Genomic DNA, 22557 nt, shown 5'->3' with positions numbered 1-22557 from the left:
TGCAACAGAAATTGTAGCGTCAACAATTTTGATTATTTGCTTAAGTCATTTATTAAGGAAAAATGCCAAACAGTCCCGAGTTTCTCATTTATGAGGTCCTCCTTTCCTAGGTTTCATATAATTTTGAATTGAACATCTCTGGGTTTTGTCTCATGGGTAAGCAAGCATAAATAAATAAATGTAGAAATACAGAAATAGCCTAAATAAAATATTATTTATGGAAATGTAGAAAATAAATCAACAATTATATATTAATTATGTCCTTTTTCATTACCATATGTGTTTATTTATTTATTTATTTATACTTAAGTCATTTTCGTCCTCCACAGTAGAGGGCGAGCTGTCAGCACAGACCACAGACTGTCCGTCAGTGAGCTGATGACAAGGTCAGTGCTTCCATCTGCTGGTGACATAAAAGAAAGCATGGATCTGTTATCAACCAATATGGATCACAATCTGTACTACCCTGACTTTTATAATTGTAATACATTTTAGGATGCAGTAGTGGAACTACACCAAGACTGCTGTCATATAAGTCCATTGGAAAAAATAAACAAATAAAGAGCCAACACACTTTTGAGTATTGCCTTCATGTTTGTTCAGACCTTAAAATTTAAATAAATGAATGATAATTGTAACTGACGGTTATTTCATTATATTATATTATATTATATTATATTATATTATATTATATTATATTATATTATATTATATTATATTATATTATATTATATTAACCATTTTGTACACCATGTATTGTAATCATTATATCTGTGTTTCCACGAGATTCGGGTCAATCAAAGTGATCACGGGCAACTATAGCCATTTCGAGTATTTTTAATCTCAGATATATTCACCTAAATATTGGTATCGTTGTTATCACCGATCAGCGTCCGTTCAATGTACAGAAATTTGTCAATTTCCCACAGAAACGTCACTTTTAACGACGCCAACATATGAAAACTCGATTTCCCAGAATGCCTCTGCGACAGGCAGCGGCAGCGGAGGCGGGACGAAAGTTATCGGTCGGACTTCGTTGCTCGGGAAACAGTTTTGCGCGCTGCGGTTTGTGTGTGTCGGTGTGTGTGTGTGTTTAGGCCGAGCAGCCCTGTTAAACGGATTATTAGTTTGCTGGAGTGTGATTGAAATAAAAAAAAATCATGCCTGCTCATAGTGCAGCCACTGCTTTGTCCAGGCTATCATCCACCATTTATATTTACTGAGTGGAGGGATGAAGAGCAGGAAACAGAGGACCGTCAACGCTGGAGGCAGCAAAAAGAGAGGTAAACTGTTGTTAGCTACCTGTTAGCAATGCAGCTAAGTAGTTAAGTAGCTGATAGCGTCAGCTGTCAGTTTCACAATAGGTAATGTTGCATTGAGGTAATTTATTCTCGCTTTCTATCGGTTTGTACTGCTGTTTTCGCATGTGTTGTCAATGTTGTTAACGTAGCTAATGTGCTCTATTAAGCATGTGTTTATGTTAACGCTGTAGTATGTTTTGGGGCAGTTTGTGAAGGGATGCTAAACATTGTTAAGCGTACAGCAACATCAGCTTTTATCCTAATTAAGTAAATGAATTGAAAAGATGTAGACGAACACCACTTATGAATTTGATTTAAATATTAACTCAGTTGTGTTGTGAAAATATGTCGCTTACAATGTTGTATTCCTGTATTTGTTGTTGATAAATGCTGCTGCACATGTTTGACAGATCAGGCACTTTGCTTGTTAGCTAAAGATTAAATACATTTTGCAGTACAGCTCCACTTTCACACTTGCAACTTTAAGTCATTGTGAAATCCTATTGATTTCCAACACTTGGTGGTCCAGGTGAAAGTGCTATGTCAATAAAATAATTGTCAGCACAATTTCAAAGAGTATCAAATCATATTGCTTACATAAAAGAAAAAACATCGTTAAGTTACTTCATCATTGTTGTCAATAATACCTGTTTTACTCATTTTGCTCTCAACTATTGCAATAGGGATTAGTACAGCAGCTCATAGGGATTTATTGTGGGTATTCCTTTTATGTAGTGTGATACATTTGTAAGCTTTCTGCACATTTGTGGATGTGAAGAGTAGGGCTGGGTGATATAGCTGAACTTATTATCACAATATTAATAGAAATATTTTCAGACATTGATATATCACAATATAGCAAATATTTGAAAAATCATATGCAAAAGAATCAAGTTGATCTTCAGACTTCTTTCACCTTTATGTATTACATAAAACATTTCATCTGTGTAAAACAAAAACTTTTAATTTCAGTTTGTTCAAAGTCATTAATTTGGACAACATGCTAAGATTGACATTGCGAAGATTATTCTGCAGAACATTAATAAACAATAATATTGAATAATTACACTATCTCGACAATACCTATATGAAGTCATATATTGATCATATGTTGACTGTTGATTTTAGATTTTAGTGTTTGAATTTATTTCTTGACTTTGCTGTAATCAAAAATAACTCTTTACAGTCCCCAGCGATGTGTCCCCCTCCACCAGCCTGCCTCCTCTGGTCGAGGGTCAGCTGAGATGCTTCCTGCGGGTAACGATAAGCCGGGTGTTATGGACGATTCACAAGCCTCCGTCTGCGACATTCGTCAGGTTGCGTTGGTGGGGAGAGTCGTCTAATGGTACACACTTCTTTCCAAGAGATGGATCGCAGCTGTCACAGAAGACCATCAAGACCACAGCGTGCTTCCCAATCCGCTGTGGCCCAAAGCAGTTCACCTCATATCTTACAGGTAACCAAGAAGGCTTTAATATGTTTGAGTCTGATATGTTTAAATCTATAGTTAATCTGTCATTCTTAAACAGATATGGGTTCTTTGGTGCTGGAAGTTCTGACAAAACCAGATCATTTGCCGATCGCACGGGCTCAGGTTGCTGGCATTTCCCGTCTCTCTCTGTCACATCCCATCAGTGGATTTTACACTCTCGTATCGCCAACATCTGAAAAGCTGGGAGAGTTACAGGTCAGTGGAAATTTGAATTAATTTACCTGTCAGCTGCAGAATAGCAACCTTAGAATAGCAACTCTGAGTGATGTTTGGTTTCCTACAACAGCTTCTTGAAAATCAGACAAACATTCAGCCACAGTAAGAATTGTTGCTGGTGTTACTTTCACAAATTGTATGTATTTAGAAAATTATCAGATAATATTGAAGTCATTGTAAACAGACTTCATCCTTCCGGATACATTAGGAGCTATATGGCGAATAGGGATACTCCTCTTAACCTTAAGAAAGCAGTTAAATTTGCTATTGAGGGAAGTAAATGTCCTGCTGAAGTGTTGAAAGGCAGGCCAAACAATCACTACCAACTGCTGGGATGCTGTTCAGCAGCTGACTCCAGCTGAGACCTTACTGTGTTACAGATTCATTAACAGAATTAATATAATTGCTGCTCAGCTCTGTGGCCACTGAGTCTGGATTTGATCTCATTGTCTTCTCAAATAATCTTGCCTTTGGTTTGACATGCTTGTATTGTTGATTTCTGGTTGACATTGTGGGTGTATGTGATGTGCTGTTGTGTGTGGCTTTGTGAAGTGTGTCCTGTGTTTTTTTTTGCTTTGTACTGTTTGTTATTGTGCTGTTATATGTTTTAATTGTAAGGGACTGCAGATGAGAATTAGCTTGAAGCTAAATCTGGTACAGTGCATCATTTATGTTAAAAACTTTACACTGTCCTGATAAATAAATACAATACAATAAGAGGCATCCTAATATGTTTATTGATATGTGTCTAAAGATGAATCTAGAGAGAGGAGAGAGGACCATTTATAAAGCAAATATCACAGCCTTTTCTGTTAACTCCACAGGTTTCCCTTAATTTGGAGCCTCTGACTGAAGCCTATGACAGCAGCAGCTCAGGTCCTGCCACAGATATCAGCATTGAAGGACCACAAGTCACCACACTGATTGTTCCCTCGCAGCCAAGGTCGCTTTCGGCTGGCAGCGGGAAAGGATCAGTGGGAGGCAGCGGTAGAAACACACCAAGGTTTGATATTTCTTGTGTTTTTTCTGTTTATCTGTAATGGAACGGTAATAGAACATCAAATACTAAGTTTAAAATTCTGCATTTGTTTTCAGAGGGAAAGATCACTTATATTTCCAAAATGCCCAGAAAGAAAAAAGCAAAGAGGAGTCACTGGAGAATCAGATGCCAACTACAAACAGATCTCAGAACAGTCAAACAGCTGGTAACCCTTCATCAGGTCAGGAACCTTGTGGCCAATCAACCAATGATATCCTCTCAGGTTTGTTGTAACAAGAGTATGCATCCGTTTTAAATAATCACACAGGCATAAATCTGACTGCTTCTTAAAAAATTCCCAACATTTTCTCTCATCTCAGTTATTCTAGAGCGTGGGAACAAACTCAGAAACGCTATGGTGGTATCAGCTTTGAAATGTGACATGGATTCTGCCCCAACTCTGAAAGACACTCCTCTTCCTCTCCCAAAAGATAACATCCTACCACCTTCCAAGTTAGTGTTTCTAAGGTTTTTAAAGAAGAAAAAAAACCAATGCTTTAAATCACTGTAATACAGTTTATAGTACTTTATTCTTGTGTCTGCAGGCCCTTTCCTTCTCCCTCTGGGAGGTTTCTTCAAAATATTCTGCATGCTGATTCAACTCTCAAGCACTCTGAGGATGTCGCTGTAGTCTCAGATTGCGGCCTGGACTGTCCTGCTGACATGGATAACAGAGCTGTTGATCTTCTCCTCGGCAGGTACCTATGTGCCTTTACTTAAATATAAGCAATGTATTCCTTAAAGACATTTGTAGGTTTTTTCCCTAAGATGTTTAGTTTCTCTTTTTGTTTAGCTTAAACACATCTCCTATACCTCCCTGGGATGGTGAAGGCTCCTCCCCTGTATCTCTCTCCGGGCATAGCAGTGTGTGTGGGGATAGTGAACTCAACGACCCACAATATGATCAGAGCTTACTGGAAAACTTGTTCTACAAAACTCCTGTAAGTACATGAATTTCACATGGGTTTCTTGTGTAATGCCATCGTCAGTTTACTTCTCGCTGAGGGTTATTTGAACGCATTTTTGTTTTGTCTTTCAGATGTCAGACAGCAGACCAGATGACACCGAGGTGGATGTTACAGCGACAGTGTCCTCGAGTAAAAGTCAGCCAAAACATGGCTCACCAAGAGCTGAGAAACAGCCAACACTGTCTGGACACAAGATTAGTGAAAAGTAAGGGCCTTTACTTACTTTTTAAGCCGTGCTGTTTGGAGAGTAAGCAGTAAAAGCTCCTTTCAGAAGCTAGAGGGAGATGGATTTTTATTTATCCTTTCATCTTTAAAAATACCAACTCTAAAAAAAGTTCTTAATAATGGTCTGATCTTGATCTGAAAGGGCAGATCTTCAGCTTAGTTACAGTTGAATTTGAGTACTTGAGAATAGACTAAACAAAAGCACGTCACTTACTTTACATCCAGAACACATATACATTTATCATGTTGTCACTTTGTCAAGCCCAAGTTCAGAGCCTCAGCGGTCTGCAGATGATGGTGGTTTTCCTTCTGGCCTGAGTTTGGAGCAGCTGAGTTTGATCCGACTGGCAAAAGTGACCATCGACTCCCTGACTGTACGTACAGGCAGCACAGCCACCACATCCAGAAAGACCTCTAGTACAGGGAAACCTCCTCAACCAGTAACCAGCAAGAAATGGTAGGCAAAATATTAAACACTGTTTTCATCTGATTTAAATTAACATTGGCACTATGAGTAAGAAATTTCTGTTATGTCTCCTATGTTTCTGTAGCACATTTTTTGTTGAGTATATGTTCCCGATGGCTTCCGCTTCTAGTCGACATGATCGCAGTAGGGCTGCAGATGGGGATGTGACCAGAGCCGTTTCCAATAAAGTCACAGGAGGAGGTATGACCAGCTACAACCTGCTTTAATTAAACCCTCCTGAGTGAAAAAACATTTTTGTCAGTCTTTGTTCAGGTTTGTGACTGTATCTGACACACACTATTTTGTGTTTTTAAGAGGTGAAGTTTCATCAGCAGTCAGTGTTTCCTGTCCACTTAAGTACAACAGCAGTTAAACAGTGGTGGGGAACTGACCTCCTCTTCAAGATTCACTCAAGAAAGAGCAACCAAAAGAAGGTACGTCTGTAACAATAACACATTAAAAGTAGCCAAACTCTTATTTGTTCAAATGTTGTAAAGATGAGTGACCATGACGCTTGAGTTTCTTGAGTTTGTTTTCACAAACATTTCTAAAGGTTTTAATATTGGTTCTAGCTTCCAAATTATTTCCTTTTTCTGTTAAATACTTAGAAACACATATTCACTTTCATCAAAACTCATCATTATAAACTCTTGTTACAGCCTGTTCTCATTGGTAAAGCAGTTCACCCACTGCGCTGTCTGCTGCAGAGCAAGCAGCTGAGTCAGTCTGTCATCTTACCTGTACAGAGCCTTGAAGGGAACAGTGAAATGAATGAAATCGGACCTCTCAAGGTAATAAATTGTTTTTTACGCAGGTGTTATTGTTTCCAAGTCCGACATCTGTTTTCCAAATGGCTGTAATATTCATGTAGAAGTAATATTAATGTCTTTTCCAGGTGTCACTAGAACTTGTTACAGACAACAAAGACTTCTCCTCTGAAAAAAGGAAAAGCAAGCTGGCCTGGAGAGACACACCACCCTCACACAACGTACCCAGTCCTGAGAGAGAGCCCAGCGCCAGATCTCAAAATGTTGACACTGGCACAGAGGACTTACCGGCTTGCTCTTTTGTAGACTCCAGATTGAATGTTTCCAGTCCGCAGAAACCCTTAAAAGTACCCTCTCCTCATCCCGACACATTTCCTCATAAATCATGGCAGCAGGTGGAAGAGGACCCCGAGGTACTGTTGCATACTTTACTCATGGTGCCAGATGGAAAGAATTTCAACTGTGGGCCCATGCAGGCTCCAAACGTGTACTTGAACTGTAAACTCTTTTGGTGCGATGAGACAGCGAGATCTGTCGTCAGCTGGGGTCAGGCAAAGCCTTCCTTTAACTTTGTTCAGGTTAGTGGCAAAGTTCATTTTTAATTTAACTTTGAGACTGCAAAGACGCAGATAGTTCAGCTATGTTGTTGCAAATGCTGAATTATACTGAGACAAATGAGTTTCTTTCCTTCTTTTGTGTCAGGTAACTCCTGTGGCCTTAACAACGAAACTTCTGGAGAGGATGAAGAATAATGTGATGGTGATCGAGGTGTGGCAGAAGATGGGGAGCTCAGGGCAGGATCGGCTTCTCGGCCTTGTTAAATTACCTCTCCACCAGTTCTACATGTCATTTAGGCAAGTCATGGCTAACTTATACGGGTTAATACGGGGGGAAAACACTTGTTGAAGTAGGAGGAAAGTGACAAAAACTGTGAATGACCATTAAATGTTCGAAGTTGTATGGTAACTGTTATGGTAAAATGACAAAAGCAGCTGTGATATTTGTGTTCAAAGCAGGCAAAATACTAAGAAAATGTAGGGTGTTTATTTAAAGCACATGCTTTTTTATCTAATCTCCCCACTGGGAGGCGCTGTGGTACACCACACAGAACATGTTTGTAAGGTCTTACATCCCACATAACAGAAACTTGAACTCTAAAACTTAACCTCAAGCAGTTTTCCACCACATATTCCTCTTTGTACAATTCTTGTATAAATATAATTGAAATAACCTGCAATGATGAGGCTGCATGTGACACCAGTAACTCCTCTCTCATCTCCTCTCTTTCTTCATCCTCTCCAGGGATCCAAAGATTGCTCACCTTCTTCTCCAGGCACAGTACCCAGTTTTAGGGGTGGACTGCTACATGCCAGTCATTGATGTCTTCTCAGGTAGTTGCAAAGGAAACCTCAGGGTTGTTTTGGCTATGGGCCAATCAGAGCAGATAATCGCCCTCCAGCGTACAAGGGACGAAGAATACGACTCTTTGTCTCATCTGGTGAGACCAGTTCATCTGCTTGATCACCAGCCACACGCACAAACAAAGGTCAGTGGCAGTTTTGGAAAAATTAAGTACATTTTCATGTCAGTGTTGTTGTGAGACAGATATTTACAGGTAATACACGCTCCCCAGGCCTGTTGATGGGAAGGTGCGGGAAAACACTTACTATTAATGACACCATTTTAAAATAATACCAATGATTTACTGAGCAAAGTAGTTTCAACACTGCTCTCATACTTGTATCTCAAAAAGTTAAGACTGAGTGGTTCACCTTCCTCTTTCTCTGCTTATCAGGAAAGAATGTCATTCCTTCCAACAAGCATGTTGCAATGTCTTGCTGGAAGACGTCCTTTCACCTCCTTTCACCTTTGTGTTTCTCTCTCAGGTGAGTGCAGCACAAGAGCAAATGAGAGAGCATCTGTTTGTGATAAGGGTGGAGAAGGTCAATGGGTTGACACCGCTGCAGTCTACAGTGTGGGGTGAGGCCGACTGCTACGTGCAGTACAGTTTCCCATGTCAGGAAGGTGACCCTGCTGCACAAGTGGACCAAAACCTCATAGAGAGCAGTAAGAGACATTTTATTGTATAAAACCCTCAAGTTTTTCTTTACTCTGCCTCACTCTAACCTGCATCTTATCTCCAACAGGCATGAACCTGAAGCCTTTTCGTACCACTACCACTCTCTGTGTGCCTGACCCACTGTTTGGCCATACTGAGACTCATGTGCTTTTGGCTCCTGAGGGAGTGCCTGTCCAGAGGCTGCTGCTCAGCTCTCTTTCAAGTCAAGGCCTGAGCAGTGGAGGGGGTGTCCAGTTTGAAGTGTGGTGCAGGTTTGTGGTTTTTACTGTCTGATCCAGCTGCAAAAAACTGAAATATCATAATAAAAATAGCCCTGACATACCCCAAAGCTTGACTTCCTTAGAAGCAGCCTAGAAGAAGACTGAGTTACACTTCTTTGTTGCATTCTTTGTGTTTCCTACACATTTCCTACTCGCAGAGGCTCTATGTATGTGTTCTACTGCAACTGATGATACTGATGATAAAAATGCTATGAATGTAACACAGTGCCTTATAATGCATGACATACACCTCAGTTTTAAACTTATATGTGGTTTAAAATGACATGTTTCATACTTAAGATATATTTCTTTCTGCAGATATTATTATCCAAATGTCCGAGATCAGCTTGTGGCCAAAGGGATGCTTCCATTGTCCAAGCTGTGTGCCATGGTCACCATGCAGATACAGCATCCGGATGAAGCCCAAATGTTCTCCTTGCCACTGATTCCCAGGACTGACAGTCCCACGGGGCATCAGCCTCAGCCCTCAGGTAAACACACATAGACATCAATGACAATAAAATACTGTGTGGACACACATTTAGCATCTTTAATGTTGTGACTATCGTGTGATGTCTCTCAGGCCTGCTAGATGTGTGCATTCGGTACAAGCATCGGCCTGTGAGACCTGAAGGACAGACTGGCAGAGGAGCTGCCTCTCGTATTGTGACACTCGTGGTTCAAGTGCACAGAGCGTCTGGTCTGCAGGCCGCAGCAAGGTACATCACTCCCACTGTTCTCTTGGGAGCTTTATGTGTTTTATATTTTTAAATCTGGTGTTTAAGTGGAATTCACACATACAAAGATAAAATTAGAGGCTTTTTGTTTGGTACATACAATATGTAGATGGATCATTTATCACAATCTATCACATGAAAAAAACAGAAATTCCTCTTAGCACTGTTATTAAGAGTAAAGCAAGCCACAGACCCCTAATGTGAATTCATATAATCATTACTGTAGTGCTTTTAAAATCTAAAGTTCGGGAAGAAAAAAAACAATGGATTATATTAGTTGAATCTCGTGTTTGTTTTTTTTTTACTAAGTTCTTCCTCATACATATGTTTACTCAAATTCTAAGAGTACAGTACTCTATAGCTTTTAAAACTTTTAAAACTGATGCCATATTTGCAGACACTGGCCCAAGGTCTTCAGTTTACTATTGTGCCTCTGTCTCTCTTTTGCAGGGTATTATCAGAACAAAATGAAAGGTTCAGCTACTTTGCTGCTGTGGGAGTGAACACATTTGTAACAGTCCAGCTCTCCTTCTTGCCTGAGAGTGAGAGGAGGTGCACCCGCATAGCTGCCAAGACCTTCTGCCCGGAGTTTGACCACCACATGGAGGTGTGCTGTGATCTGCTGATTCAGAGGAGCAGCGGAGAAACCTGCAGTCTGGCAGAACAGCTGGAGGAGGCTTCTGCTGTTTTCACTGTCTGGAACAGAGACAATCGCAAAGGTTTAAGAAATATTTTTTTATGCCTGTTACTAATTTATAAACATGTTGGATAATGTATGTTATTAGTTTGCCCCAGTAACACTTCCCATGCAAGTGATTTTTTTTTTTTTTTCATTTTATCTGGCAGTATTTCTTAATTTGTCCTGCTCATCCTTTTAAGAACAAATGTCTATAATGTGCAGGACAGGATAAATGAGACAGGATAAATGACAGTAAATCAGTACACATAGTTAGTTTGTTATTGATAACAGAGCCTCTGTAAGGTATGTAATGATGGCAAATTATCTCTTGTTTTTTTGTTCAAAATATTAGTTAATTGAAGCAGTAATTCATTTATTTATTCTGTGCTATTTTTTGCAGCAATGGATGCTTCCAAGCCTAAGGATGTGATGTTGGGCACAGTGAAAATACCGCTGGCTGATCTCATTCTTAAAAGAACAGGTATGCTGCACTCTTCATTGCCGCACAGTCAATAGATTTTCTGATGAACACACAGTCATTGTGTTTCCTTTTCCAAACATAAAGGTATTTCCGGCTGGTTTGGAGTCTATATACCTCAGGAAACAAGTCCTTCTCAGGTCCAGCACATCTTGGTCGGGGGCCTTGAGATCTCGGTCAGCTTCGCCCACCACTCAGACAGAGAGAGAGCCATTAAAGCTGCTCAGAGCGTAGGCTGGGAAATGGCCCAGAGTGACTGTGAAAGGCATGATGATGAAGGAGCCTGGGAAGAGAGCATGAGGAAAATGTGTCTGACCTTATCGATGCCTAGATTGTGGATACCGGTCCACTGCTTGCTTCTGCCAGGACACAGTGAGCTGCAGCGCTCCACCTACTGCTACTTCAGGTACAAATTCTATGACCAGGATGCCTTTTGCTCTCAGATGAAACACCCTTCTATCATGGAGGGTGGGGAGGAAGGCCAGGCCACAGTGAGTTTTGAAGGAAGTAGGACAGTTGAGCTGAGGAGCACCCAACCTTTGATGTGGTACCTTCGAGAGGAAAGGCTGGAGATTCAGGTGTGGGTTACCTTTAAGAAAGACAAAACTCAGAGGCCTCGTGACACAGACCGCCTGGTGGGATCAGCATTTGTCGAACTGTCCTCGCTGGCAAAGACACCCAAGCAGAAGCTGACTCTCAGTGGTATGAAATAATTAATTATGCAATAATTAAGCAAATCGTCAGTGCTTTTGTAAAGTTAGAGCTGTATTTATGGGTGTAATAACAGTTTTGTGGTTTTCTAGGAGTGTATCCGCTGTTCAGACGCTCAGCAACAGACCTGCAGGGGGCTGCTCTCAGGGTGCACATCACCCTGACCGCTGGTTGTGCCCCTAGCAAGACATCTGCAGTAGCTGACCAACAGGTGGACTCTGACAGCCAGGGGGAGCTCTTATCAGAAGAGATGGAGGCAGCAGATCAAGTCCCCTCGCCCACCACACCTAAACGCTCCCACGCACAAAGCAAACACCAGCATAAAACGTCAAGAGCAACTCCAGACATCACATCTTTGCAGCACACAGAAATGAGCGTGGATGAATCCTTCCCTGTGACGGTTGCAGTGGACAGAGCTATGCACCTGAATCTGAAAGGTAAGCATGTGACCTGGAATGATTATTCTCCTCCATTTGTTTTGTATGCAATAAAAATAATGTGTGTTATCTTTCCCTGGCAGGCTGTCCACTAGCTGAACGCAGTGAAGGGACACCATGCTGCTGTGTTTCATATGTTACTGCTGACTCTGATGAACCAGTGTCCACGGCTCTAGTACCCAACACTGACTCCCCTGTGTGGGACCATCAACATGAGTGCAGGTTAGTGCCATATAACACATAATTTACACTTAAATTACACTGAAACAATCAGTTTTTATCAGATATCAGTCTGATGTATTTTGTGAATTTTACAGGCTTTCAAAGCAGCTTCTGGTTGATCCACAACAACATCTGGTGTTCAAAGTCTGGCACAAAGGAGGTACAGGAGGTACTTTCACTTTATGATCCGTTTTACTTTGATCATTAAGATATATTAATTTGGGGTATTTTACTCCCATAGAAATGGAGAGGGTGCTTGGATTTGCCTCGGTAGACCTGTCCCCCTTACTATGTGGATTCCCATCAGTGTGTGGTTGGTACAACATCACAGACTTGAGTGGACAGTGTCACGGCCAACTCAAAGTGTCCGTCACTCCACTAAAGGGGGTCCAAGACCTCCGTGGGCAGAGAAAAACTGCGAATGAAGAAGCTGCCAAAAACTCACCGGTGAGAGAGAGTCAAAATCTGACTCCGCACGCCTTTCTTCATTTGGATTAAATCAAATGTCTAGACTAATAGCAGTGAATTTGTTTTATTAACAGGCTTTATTCCAGGTCTTCCCTCTCAGCTACCATACCACAGCCACATACAGCAGCTTCCCGTCTCACATCAGCCGATACCCCGAGCAGCAAATCTCATCACCTGACCACATAGATAGACTGTTCTCTGAAAGGTTTGTTTATTACTCTGCCATTGTTTAAAATGTGGCCCTTCATGCTGAAATAATCCCATACAGTCCATCACTAAATTTATTTGTCATCTTTACAGTTGTCCCAGGTCCAGTGAGAGTGACCGTCATCATGAGCACATGGACAAAGTGCGTCTTTACCATGAGAGTCTGCAAGAGCAAACAGCATCTCACTCTGTCTGCAGCAGCAGTGCTGTTGACATCAACCCCTCCAGCTCCTTCCTGTTTTCAGCACTCAGGTATCAGTACGCACATAGACGTTTAGATTGAGATTGTTTGCTCTAAGAGTGATATTTAACATGAGCTTGTTCTTGCAGGAAAAAGCTGAGTGAGCTCGACAACATCCAGAGATATTTCAGCCGTAAGATTTCAACTCCCACATTCCCGTCTGTGAGTGAGCAGGACTGTCACACCAAGCCAGAGGAACAGCGGGAGTCTGAGATAGACACATGTCAGCTTCTTCGCAAGTCCAATCTGTTAGTTGGAGAAGTCAACAATATCATTAATGGTGAGCTTCTCGCTTATGCTGAAGAATTGGTCTGAAATTACCAGCAACAAATGCCAAATGCAGGTAAATATTAGCATTAGAAACATGTAAGATGAATGGCACATTTCTATTTAAAATGTCCAGTCGTTGTTTAACCCTTTAAAAATCATTCTTGGCAGGTAAACTTTGTACTAGTTTACTAGTCACACTTTAACCATAAAAGGAGGTACCCCGGTGTCTTTTGACTTCTTCAGTGCTCTGTAGAAAGCTAAGTGGTGCTGAAATGTCAGCAAATGGAATAAAGTCAACACTGCATCACTGTCACTCTGAAAGTGCTCCTGTTATATGAAGTTATTGTACAGCAGTTGTTAGTTTATTTCTGCTCATTTTTGGACACAGATGACATTTAATAATCTGACTGTTAAGCTGTAAACAGGTCACAACCAACAGTGTCAAGTTTTAAGCAAAAAAGGTGGATAAGTGTGCACATCCAGGTGTTTTTTGCAGGACAAAAAGCAGCAACAAGGAGAAAGAGAGACTGTCTGCACTCTGAAATTTGCAGGCTCCAGACAGCCTCTCCTTTTCCTAAGTTTTGGTTTAAAATCATTACCTAATAACATAACTCTTAAAGTGAATGAATATAGAAGATAAAACATTTACATGATCTTCTGAAGAGCAGTAAAAAAAATATCTACACTGTCCTCTTCACGTAGGTATACAAAGTCAACACCTGGAAACGATTCCCTCCAAGCCCCAGAGCAGCTCAACAACTTCCCCTGTTGGACACAACGACCCTCACACTATCCCTGAGATTATCTCCAGTCCACGCAGAGCTTCAAATTCATCCCATGAAGACTTGTCTCCGCTGATGTCACCACTTCCAAAAATGTCTGAGGAGCATATGGACTCTGAGACCGAGGAAGAAAAAGACAACCAACGCTGCCCAGCCACTGTGTCGGAGGATGAAAATGGAGAAGGAATAGATGATGATGATGATGATGAAGATGGATCAAGCTGCAGAAGGGATGACGATGAGGAAGACGAAGATTACGAAGAGGTTGTGCTGAAGCCGAGGACTTTAAATGAGGTAACCTCTTTAACGGACAAAACCAGTCCTTGGACCAGCATTATGTCAGACCCTGACCTGGTTTCTCTGGAGAGCATGGAGGCACCAGAGGAGCCGGACCTGAGTCAAGATGAGGAGGACAAGAGTCAGTTAACATCGCAGAATGTAAATCTGCACGCTCAGCAATCCGGTGGGAAACACGGATGTTCAAGACAAGAGGAAAGAGAACACCATCAAACTGACAGTTTTAATGGATCAGCAGGTGACGCTTCAGACACAGAGAGAGACGGTGACAGGACACTACAAGCGCTAGACGAGGGACAAGTAGAAGAGTCCAACATGTGGTCAGGTGATACAGGTTCATCACCCACACCGGAGCATGGCACATTCACCCATGATGCTTCATGTTCCCTGGAAAATCAAGACACAAGACTCCAACTGTATCCTTAATCATTGTTTTTTTTATTGTCTTTCCTGGCTCTTACTGTATTTGATTTTGAAGGCCAAGTAAGATCAAAGATTCATGACAAAACTAGTTCAGTGGGAGAATTATCTTGTTTAAAACCAGTAGCTCAGGATGGCACACTGGGCTCCCTAAAACATGGGATGTAGATGATAGTAATATATTTGTTTCATGTATTTTAAATAAAGAACAACTGAACTTAGTTTGAAAAAAGATCTTATCTATACCTTCTTCAAAGAGTGACTGACTTGATGATTGCTTCATATCGCTTCAGGGACAGATTTGACAGAATGACATGCTGTGACAAAGGATGATACATTCCCAGTCTCCAGTTAATTGGATACATTTGCCTATGTCGCATCTCTTCCCTATTCAAACATTGGCTGCTCCAAAATTAACGTGGTATTTGACATGCTTCTATAATGGCATGAAAGGCTGCAGGTAGCCACATGCTGCACAAGGGGTGTAGTCATAAAAGTCATAAAAAACTAAGTTTTATTGACATTTTTGTGTTATTTTTTTTATAGTGGTTGCCAGTTTCAACCTGTCTCATGAATCTTTGATCAACTTGTCGGATCCCATCATCTGTTTTTTTTTTTAACATTCCACATTAAGCTCGGTCCCTGCGGAGGTTCCTAATTTCTTCCTTCCCTCTCACCAACTGGAGGCATCTATGAGAGCCATACGCTTAGCTCCGTCTTTCTCTCAGTCCTGCAGTGACCCTGTGAGTATTTGTCACCAACTCTCTACATCTGACATTCACACTCACTCACACTTCCTCCCCCTCTTTACTTTTCACTCCCCTCTCACTGGGTACCTGAATATCTTGGTCATAATAATATCCTTTTAGTTTTAGCTGTTTGTTAAATGGGATCCTATTGGATTAATTTGTCGCTTGAGATTTCAATGACAACTAAGACATTAAACAAAGAAGAATCTGTGTTCATCAGGACCCGGTTGACCCGGAGATGTGAGAGAACAAGAACATGATGTAACCAAAGGTCAGCTGTAGTCGTTTTAGTACAGGAACAAAACATTCCTCTTCTGCCCCGAGTATTAACCCCTTCCTTTACAGAAGGAGATCAGGTATCTGTGCTGACCAAAAATTATTTTCAAGTGTTTCTTTTTTTAGGAATGGTAACAGGTGGTTTTGTTTTTGAAATGTCACATCATTAGTTAAACTTCTTAAGTTACAACAGCGGCTTGGAAAGTATTCAGACCCCTTCACTTGTTGCACATTTGATTGTGTTATATATTTCATTAAAAATGGATGTAATCAACTTTTTTAGCACAATTCTATACACAATAACACATAACAACAGTGAAAACAACTTTTTAGATTATTTTGCAAATGTATTTATTTACCATTGGAGTCCACATGTGACAAATTCAGTTGATTTGATGTGATTTAAGACACACACCTGTGTATATAAGATCCCTTATGGACACGTTTGAGACAGCAGTTAGTTAACTTAGATTGTAGTTGGTGTGATTACGAACAAATCGCTGCATTCTTAAAATATTCTGGCATTATGTTAGTTGTCTGTAATTAATACTATGTTTTTGCACACAAAAGAAACTTTATAGTATCAAGGCATGTATTAAATTTGTGAGTTGTCAGTATCTTACAAAACTGAGGAAGCACATTAATACACACATACTGTATAGTAGTCCATAGTGTGTGTTGAACAGTACAGCTGGGTGACTCCCAGTCAGCTGTAGAGATGGAAAAGAATTTCTGCATCACACCAACGTTGATGGATCCGGTTTCAAGGAGGGTGTGGAGATAACATCATGTAGTTAGAGGTGAGAGTTGATGTGCTTGTGTTTGCAAGAGGGGCCATTTTTAAAGCCGGTTCAAACTAGTCACTTGTTGATCTCAAGATTGTACTCCATGTACTACAAACTGGCACGTGGCAAGCCTGTCTATTGTTCACATTCATACCCATTAACTATAGGAAGGCTTGCTCTGTTTGAGTGGTGACTCATGTTTCCACAAACCTCCAACATGCAATAAATGATCTGTTAGCTGAATGGCATGCTCGGGTTGTAAACATGTTGTCTCAGTACACAGTTCATTTTTTTCAAGTACTATATAAGAACAGTTGGAAATAGTATTCTGAAGGTCTTTATTTTTTTTTTAATCTCTCTAGGGGCTGAACGCTCCAGTTCACAGCATTCCTCGCAGAAGTCCTCGACAGCGTCCCGACATGTCGCCATCATCCATGAAGAAAGAGACTGAAAGAATAGCAAAAATATTTGCAGCTCACTTTGATGAGGATCATTAGTATGTAGTAGTTTTGGTTGGACAAACATTCATGGGTAACAATTCATTCTAAGTCCCCCTATTTAGCAATTATAAACAGTACATTAACATTTTAAAAAAATGGTTTATAACACTATAATGTAGTTATAAGCCAATATAAGGACATTTTAAGTGTGTATTAATGTATGGTATATGTCAACACATAATTTATACTATGAAGACATATTTATATTTACTGTTTTACATTGTCACTCAGTATTTTTTAATACACCAGCCTATAGTTGTTGACAAATACATTAATTAACACTTATATCTGCTAACAACTACATTATAGTGTTTTATAAACTATTAACTGTTTATATACTGTTTATTAATGATAAATAGGGGAACATGAAGTATATTGTTATTGTTTTACTGCTGTTTACTGTTTTCAGGCCATCATGTAATATAAGTGTAAGATTTTGTATTAAATATTTGGTATGTTTTTTAAATTTGGGTGTCATTTTTGTAACAAGAACAGACTGACTGTTGCACTTGAACAGCACATTAACCAATGAAGACAACAGACCAGACATTAATTAAATGTGGGCTGTGCATGTGCATCAGTACAGCAGATGAATCATGTTCTAAAAATAATTGCTGCAGGCTATTAGACTTTTGACACTCGTAGGTGCGGAGCAACGTATTTGCATCCGGTGTGTCAGGTTTTCACGAAGGGCGGTGCAACAGCTGCTTTGTTTAAAAGAGTGAGCAGAAGAGGCTGGATTCAGGAGAGTACTGTACAGTTACAGTCAGCTCTTTGTGCTGCCGTGCAGTTATTGAGGATACTGATTTTTTTTTTTAATTCATATTTTACACTGGAATGGTAGTTTGGAGCTTTTTTATGGCTGATGGCACAACTAAAAGACTCGGCTTTCAAAAGGCAAACTTTTCTTTACCTGAAACTTGATGTTGTCGTCTGGACTTGATCCCAGAGAAGGACGTCATTAGAGGACATCTGATTCTGCTACACAAATATGTGTAATCCTTTAGTGCGGACACGGGACAGAAGCTGCTTTGTCTCTTTTTAATTTATGGTGCTGCACCACGCAGGGTTTGTTTACACTGTTGATCCTCTGAGCTCAATCATTGATCATGGTTGTTGGAAGAACTGCTGATTTGGCCCCCACGGCTGCTGTCAAGATCTTTTCAGCTGGAACAGCTGGCTGTGTGGCCGACCTGGTCACTTTCCCCCTGGACACAGCCAAAGTCAGGCTGCAGGTGAGGATACACTGCTTGTTGCAGGGCTGTAGTCTGAATCTTTGAAACATTGAGGGCGGGAATCCCCCGACCTAATCTCCCCCATGCCTAACCAACTAAGACCTTTTTCTTTTCACATTTTATGTTCATTTAGCTGTTCTGATTCCCTAAATGATTTTGTCAAAGCAAACAATCAATAACAATGGCAGAATATAATTCTAGTGCAGAAATATAAATTCTCATGTATTTTTTGGCCTAAAAAACAAAAAATTTAAGAATATTGACTCTTAATACCAGAATCAGGCCCTGTTTTGCACTGTACAGGAGGAACATCTTAACACCAGTGCATGATGCTACGTGTCATGCAGGGATGTAATTATCACTTGTATGAAAAGCAAATTGATAATGGGTGTTTAATCTCGATAAGAGACTGATTTTGAAGCCCTCAGTGCCCACTTTTTCTTCCAAACATCAACAGTGAGCTGGGAGGGCATCTTCAATACAATTGTTGTGCATTTATGTTTACTTCAGATTCAAGGTGAATCCAGGCCCTCATTGGAAGGCCAGAGGGCGAAATACAGAGGTGTGTTTGGCACCATGTTCACCATGGTGAAGACTGAGGGGCCGAGGAGTCTGTACAGTGGACTGGTGGCAGGTCTGCAGAGACAGATGAGCTTCGCCTCAGTCCGCATCGGCCTTTATGACACCATGAAGCAGATCTACAGCAGGGGGTCAGAAAGTATGTGCATCAAGTGGAGTGACACTGCTGAGATCTGTTTATGTTCAGCAAAATGTTAAATTATTGATATATAATTTGGCTTATTCTACTCCAGATAGATAGAAACAGTCTTGTTGGATATTGTGCATGTCACAAAACATTTGCTCCATTTTTACTGGCTTCATTAAATCTGATCATTACTTATTCTCACCTGACATGGTAAACATATGGAGAGCCAAGAGTGCTTGAGATGCCTGAAAGCATTACCTAAAAATAAGTACTTAACATCAACTAGTGAGTTCAAAATTATTTACCACTGTGTTTATCTAAGAGCAGCTGCAAGACTGCTCAAAATACTTCTTACAAGAAGCCTTGTAACAAACAAGACAGGCATGTATTGTTTGCATTTTTTTGTGTGCATTGTGACAACGCACACAAAGTCTGACGTTTGTGTTCACAAATATACTTCTGCTCAAGTGCAATAATGGGATTACTTATTAACCATTTTGACTCTTCCTTTATTTATTTCATCCACTCCCTTAACTTAAATATGTTCTGTGCAATATATCTTCAAATGCAATAATCTGTTCTATGCAATATTTCTCCAATTTGATGCACTGCTAGCTCAACTTGCTCCCAGTACCAGACATTTTACATTTTTTATTCTCTGTATATATATATATATATATACGGTATTTCATTTTTATCTATTTGATATTTTTTGTATCTTATGCTGTATAGTGTCTGCATATATTTTTTATAGTTTTCATTCTTAATTAGGCAGCTATAAACTTGTTCCAAACAACATTTCCTTGTACAGTGAAGTACAGTAAAGTACAGTAAAGTGATCTTATCCTACAAGAGCTGCATTCTCTGAGCTCGCTTTACAGAAAAAAAACAGCTCCAAGATGTAGGGCACAGGGCAGATTCCTCTCTCAGGAAAGATCTGTGTTTATGCCGCAGGCGTGAGCCTCCTCCTCCTTCTTCTCTCTATACCTGTTCCACCTTCATCAAGGCAGCATCATTAACTTAAAGGTTGACAGACGTGGAAAGACCTCAAATTTTCTGTCCTCATCCATCACAAGTTTGCAGATAACTAGTTAAACCAGTTTGAGAGTCAACAAGCAGAGTGGTTTGCTTAAAGTTTTACTGTTTTTGTCTTCAAAGTAAATGTTTTTTTTGCAAATGTTTAAACTTCAAAATTTAAGGGGGGGGACTGCAATGTACAGTAGGAAGAAGCATGTTGTCATTTCTTATTGATTGCCAGTAAAACAACTTTAGGGTTTAGGGTCCTGGTGTTGTATGTCAATGACAAGTCAAAGTGTCTGCTTGTGTCACAGATGCTGGGATCGGGACTCGGCTGTTGGCCGGCTGCACTACTGGGGCGATGGCTGTGGCCTTCGCTCAGCCCACAGATGTGGTGAAAGTCAGGTTCCAGGCTCAGGGCCGGCTGCCCGAGAGCGGCTCTGTGAAGAGATACAGCAGCACTATTGATGCCTACAAGACCATTGCCAGGGATGAAGGGGTTAAAGGGCTCTGGAAAGGCAAGTTATATTAGGGGGATAAAGATATCTGTAACTGTAAAAGTCAGTAATGCTGTATTAACTTCTACAGAGCCAGAATTTTTGAATTTATGTAAACTGTAACTGAACAAAGACTTTACTTTTATCACATTTTTTATTTTGTCAATGATGTTTAACTTGTGAAATACCTCTTCTTCAGGTTGAATTTATTGTTCAATAGCTGTTCAAACTGTCTTTTCAGGTTGTCTGCCAAATATAACTCGCAATGCCATTGTAAACTGCTCCGAGCTGGTGACATATGACATCATCAAGGAGCTCATCCTGAAGTACAACCTGATGACAGGCAAGTTCAAACACTTCAAATAAATCCTCAGCATTGCTGGGGCCTCACTTCACCTCTTGACTGTTGTTCCTGTTTTGTGGCCCTTCATACCAACAGAAGGGAGCGTTGTATGTTATTTATCTCTACTGCCAAAAATGCCTCATGCAGATGGGACGGTTTGCAAAAAACTTTGAAATTAAAATCTCCTTTCACTTTTCTAAAAAGCTGTACTCAAGTATTTGCAATTCCACTTGTAATTGCTTTTCTTAATGTGAAACTTGAATGTCTAACTTGAATTCGCTGTCTGTCCACATTTAAACTGTATATGTTACTGTACACAGATCATGTTCTCAATGAGACTGTTTAAGTAAAGGATTAAATATCTGACACAAATGTTTTGTTTCCAACAGACAACATGCCGTGTCACTTCACAGCAGCTTTCGCAGCAGGTTTCTGCACCACTATTGTAGCGTCCCCGGTGGATGTGGTAAAAACACGCTTCATGAACTCGGTGCCTGGCCAGTACAGCGGTGCTATTAACTGTGCCTTAACCATGCTGATGAAAGAGGGACCCTCAGGTTTCTATAAGGGGTATGTGCTGTAGTTATCTAAAGCATGCATGTCAAAAAATTAAATGAAGCAGAAACTAAATGAGCTTTGCCATGTGATTCTTTTTTAGCTTCGTGCCCTCGTTTCTTCGTCTGGGCGCCTGGAACATAGTGATGTTTGTGAGCTTCGAGCAGATTAAGAGAGCCGTGATAAAATTTCAGCGAACCTGGGATTCTCCGCTCTGACCTGTCTGACAGCTGGATGGTTTGGCAAAGCCGAGATGGTTTAAATCGCATCAGTAGCAGCAGCACAGTCATCCTGAAGAGAGACAGTCTGGTTATGACTGCTGCTGGTCTGGACCTGCTCTTCCTCAGGCATAAAACTGCACGTGCATCTTATTAAAGAGGCCACAGTGCAAACAGACACTGCAGGGATGATTCATGTTTGAGGTTTGATGACTGGTTTACATAATTGAAGTTCATGTTGTCTGTTGTTCTCTCATTTATAGAGTGCAGTCTGGTGTAGATGGGGATGTCATTGACAGTGTTGTGTAAGCACAGTAACGGCTTTCTAGATTGTCTCGGTAGGGTTTTTGTATTTAATATCCAGTTTCAGGTGACAGTTTCCTGTTGGTGAACGTGTTACACAAGATGAGGGCTGCAATTAATGATAACCTGCTGATTATTTTTTAACAATTATCAAGTCATTTGGTCTATAAAAGGTCAGAAAATAGTGAACAATGCTCATCATTATTTCCTAAAGCCCAAGCTGGTGTCAACAAATTCATTTTATCATCAGATAAGAAGGAGAGAAGCAGCAAATCCTCACAACTGAAATGAAATGACATATTTGTCATATTTACTTGAAAAATTCTTATTAAGATTAATAGTTTCTAGTTGTTTTTTCTTTTCAAATCAGACTCTCAGCTCTAGTAGGAATGAGCCAAAACTATGTGGTCTATAGCAAATTTTAGTTTTGGGACAGAAATGATCTTTTTAACACCAAAAATACCAGAAATGTTTTTGATACTATGTATAATGTTGAAAAATGTCATTTGTACTTGTAGGTGAATCATACATTTAAAACAGAACACTGGAACCCACAAGACATTCAAAAATAAAATAAAGTATGAGTGGAATAAACCAAAAATATTCTCTT

General features: G+C 40.3%; 2 protein-coding genes across 3 annotated transcripts; both read left to right on the top strand.

Moving 5' to 3' along the window:
• Positions 1-1029: 1029 nt before the first annotated feature.
• c2cd3 (C2 domain containing 3 centriole elongation regulator) lies at positions 1030-17539 on the top strand. 2 transcript variants are annotated; one of them, XM_067595115.1, is made up of 33 exons: positions 1032-1283; positions 2488-2757; positions 2831-2988; positions 3834-4012; positions 4105-4271; positions 4369-4501; positions 4594-4746; positions 4842-4989; positions 5088-5221; positions 5504-5698; positions 5793-5908; positions 6023-6141; positions 6367-6498; positions 6603-7052; positions 7177-7328; positions 7777-8020; positions 8361-8541; positions 8622-8805; positions 9133-9305; positions 9398-9533; positions 10002-10270; positions 10631-10711; positions 10796-11410; positions 11512-11856; positions 11940-12078; positions 12174-12238; positions 12320-12525; positions 12621-12751; positions 12847-13005; positions 13084-13274; positions 13967-14759; positions 15398-15506; positions 16936-17539. In XM_067595115.1, exons 1-33 carry the CDS (start codon positions 1232-1234, stop codon positions 17068-17070), a joined length of 6714 nt encoding a protein of 2237 aa, XP_067451216.1. In that variant the 5' UTR covers positions 1032-1231; the 3' UTR covers positions 17071-17539. The 2 variants fall into 2 exon arrangements, with proteins under 2 accessions (XP_067451217.1, XP_067451216.1); XM_067595116.1 differs by lacking the exons at positions 15398-15506; positions 16936-17539 and having other exon boundaries at positions 1030-1283; positions 13084-13337; positions 13967-14094.
• A 275-nt stretch (positions 17540-17814) lies between these two features.
• Positions 17815-22538, top strand: LOC137186299 (dicarboxylate carrier SLC25A8-like). Its single transcript, XM_067595119.1, has 6 exons — positions 17815-18308; positions 18819-19026; positions 20346-20549; positions 20770-20871; positions 21261-21441; positions 21530-22538. Exons 1-6 carry the CDS (start codon positions 18183-18185, stop codon positions 21642-21644), a joined length of 936 nt encoding a protein of 311 aa, XP_067451220.1. The 5' UTR covers positions 17815-18182; the 3' UTR covers positions 21645-22538.
• The last annotated feature ends 19 nt before the right edge of the window (positions 22539-22557 follow it).

The sequence above is a fragment of the Thunnus thynnus genome, chromosome 7 (assembly GCF_963924715.1).
Source record: "Thunnus thynnus chromosome 7, fThuThy2.1, whole genome shotgun sequence".
NCBI lineage: Eukaryota > Metazoa > Chordata > Actinopteri > Scombriformes > Scombridae > Thunnus > Thunnus thynnus.
This window is presented reverse-complemented; position numbering and strand designations above follow the sequence as displayed.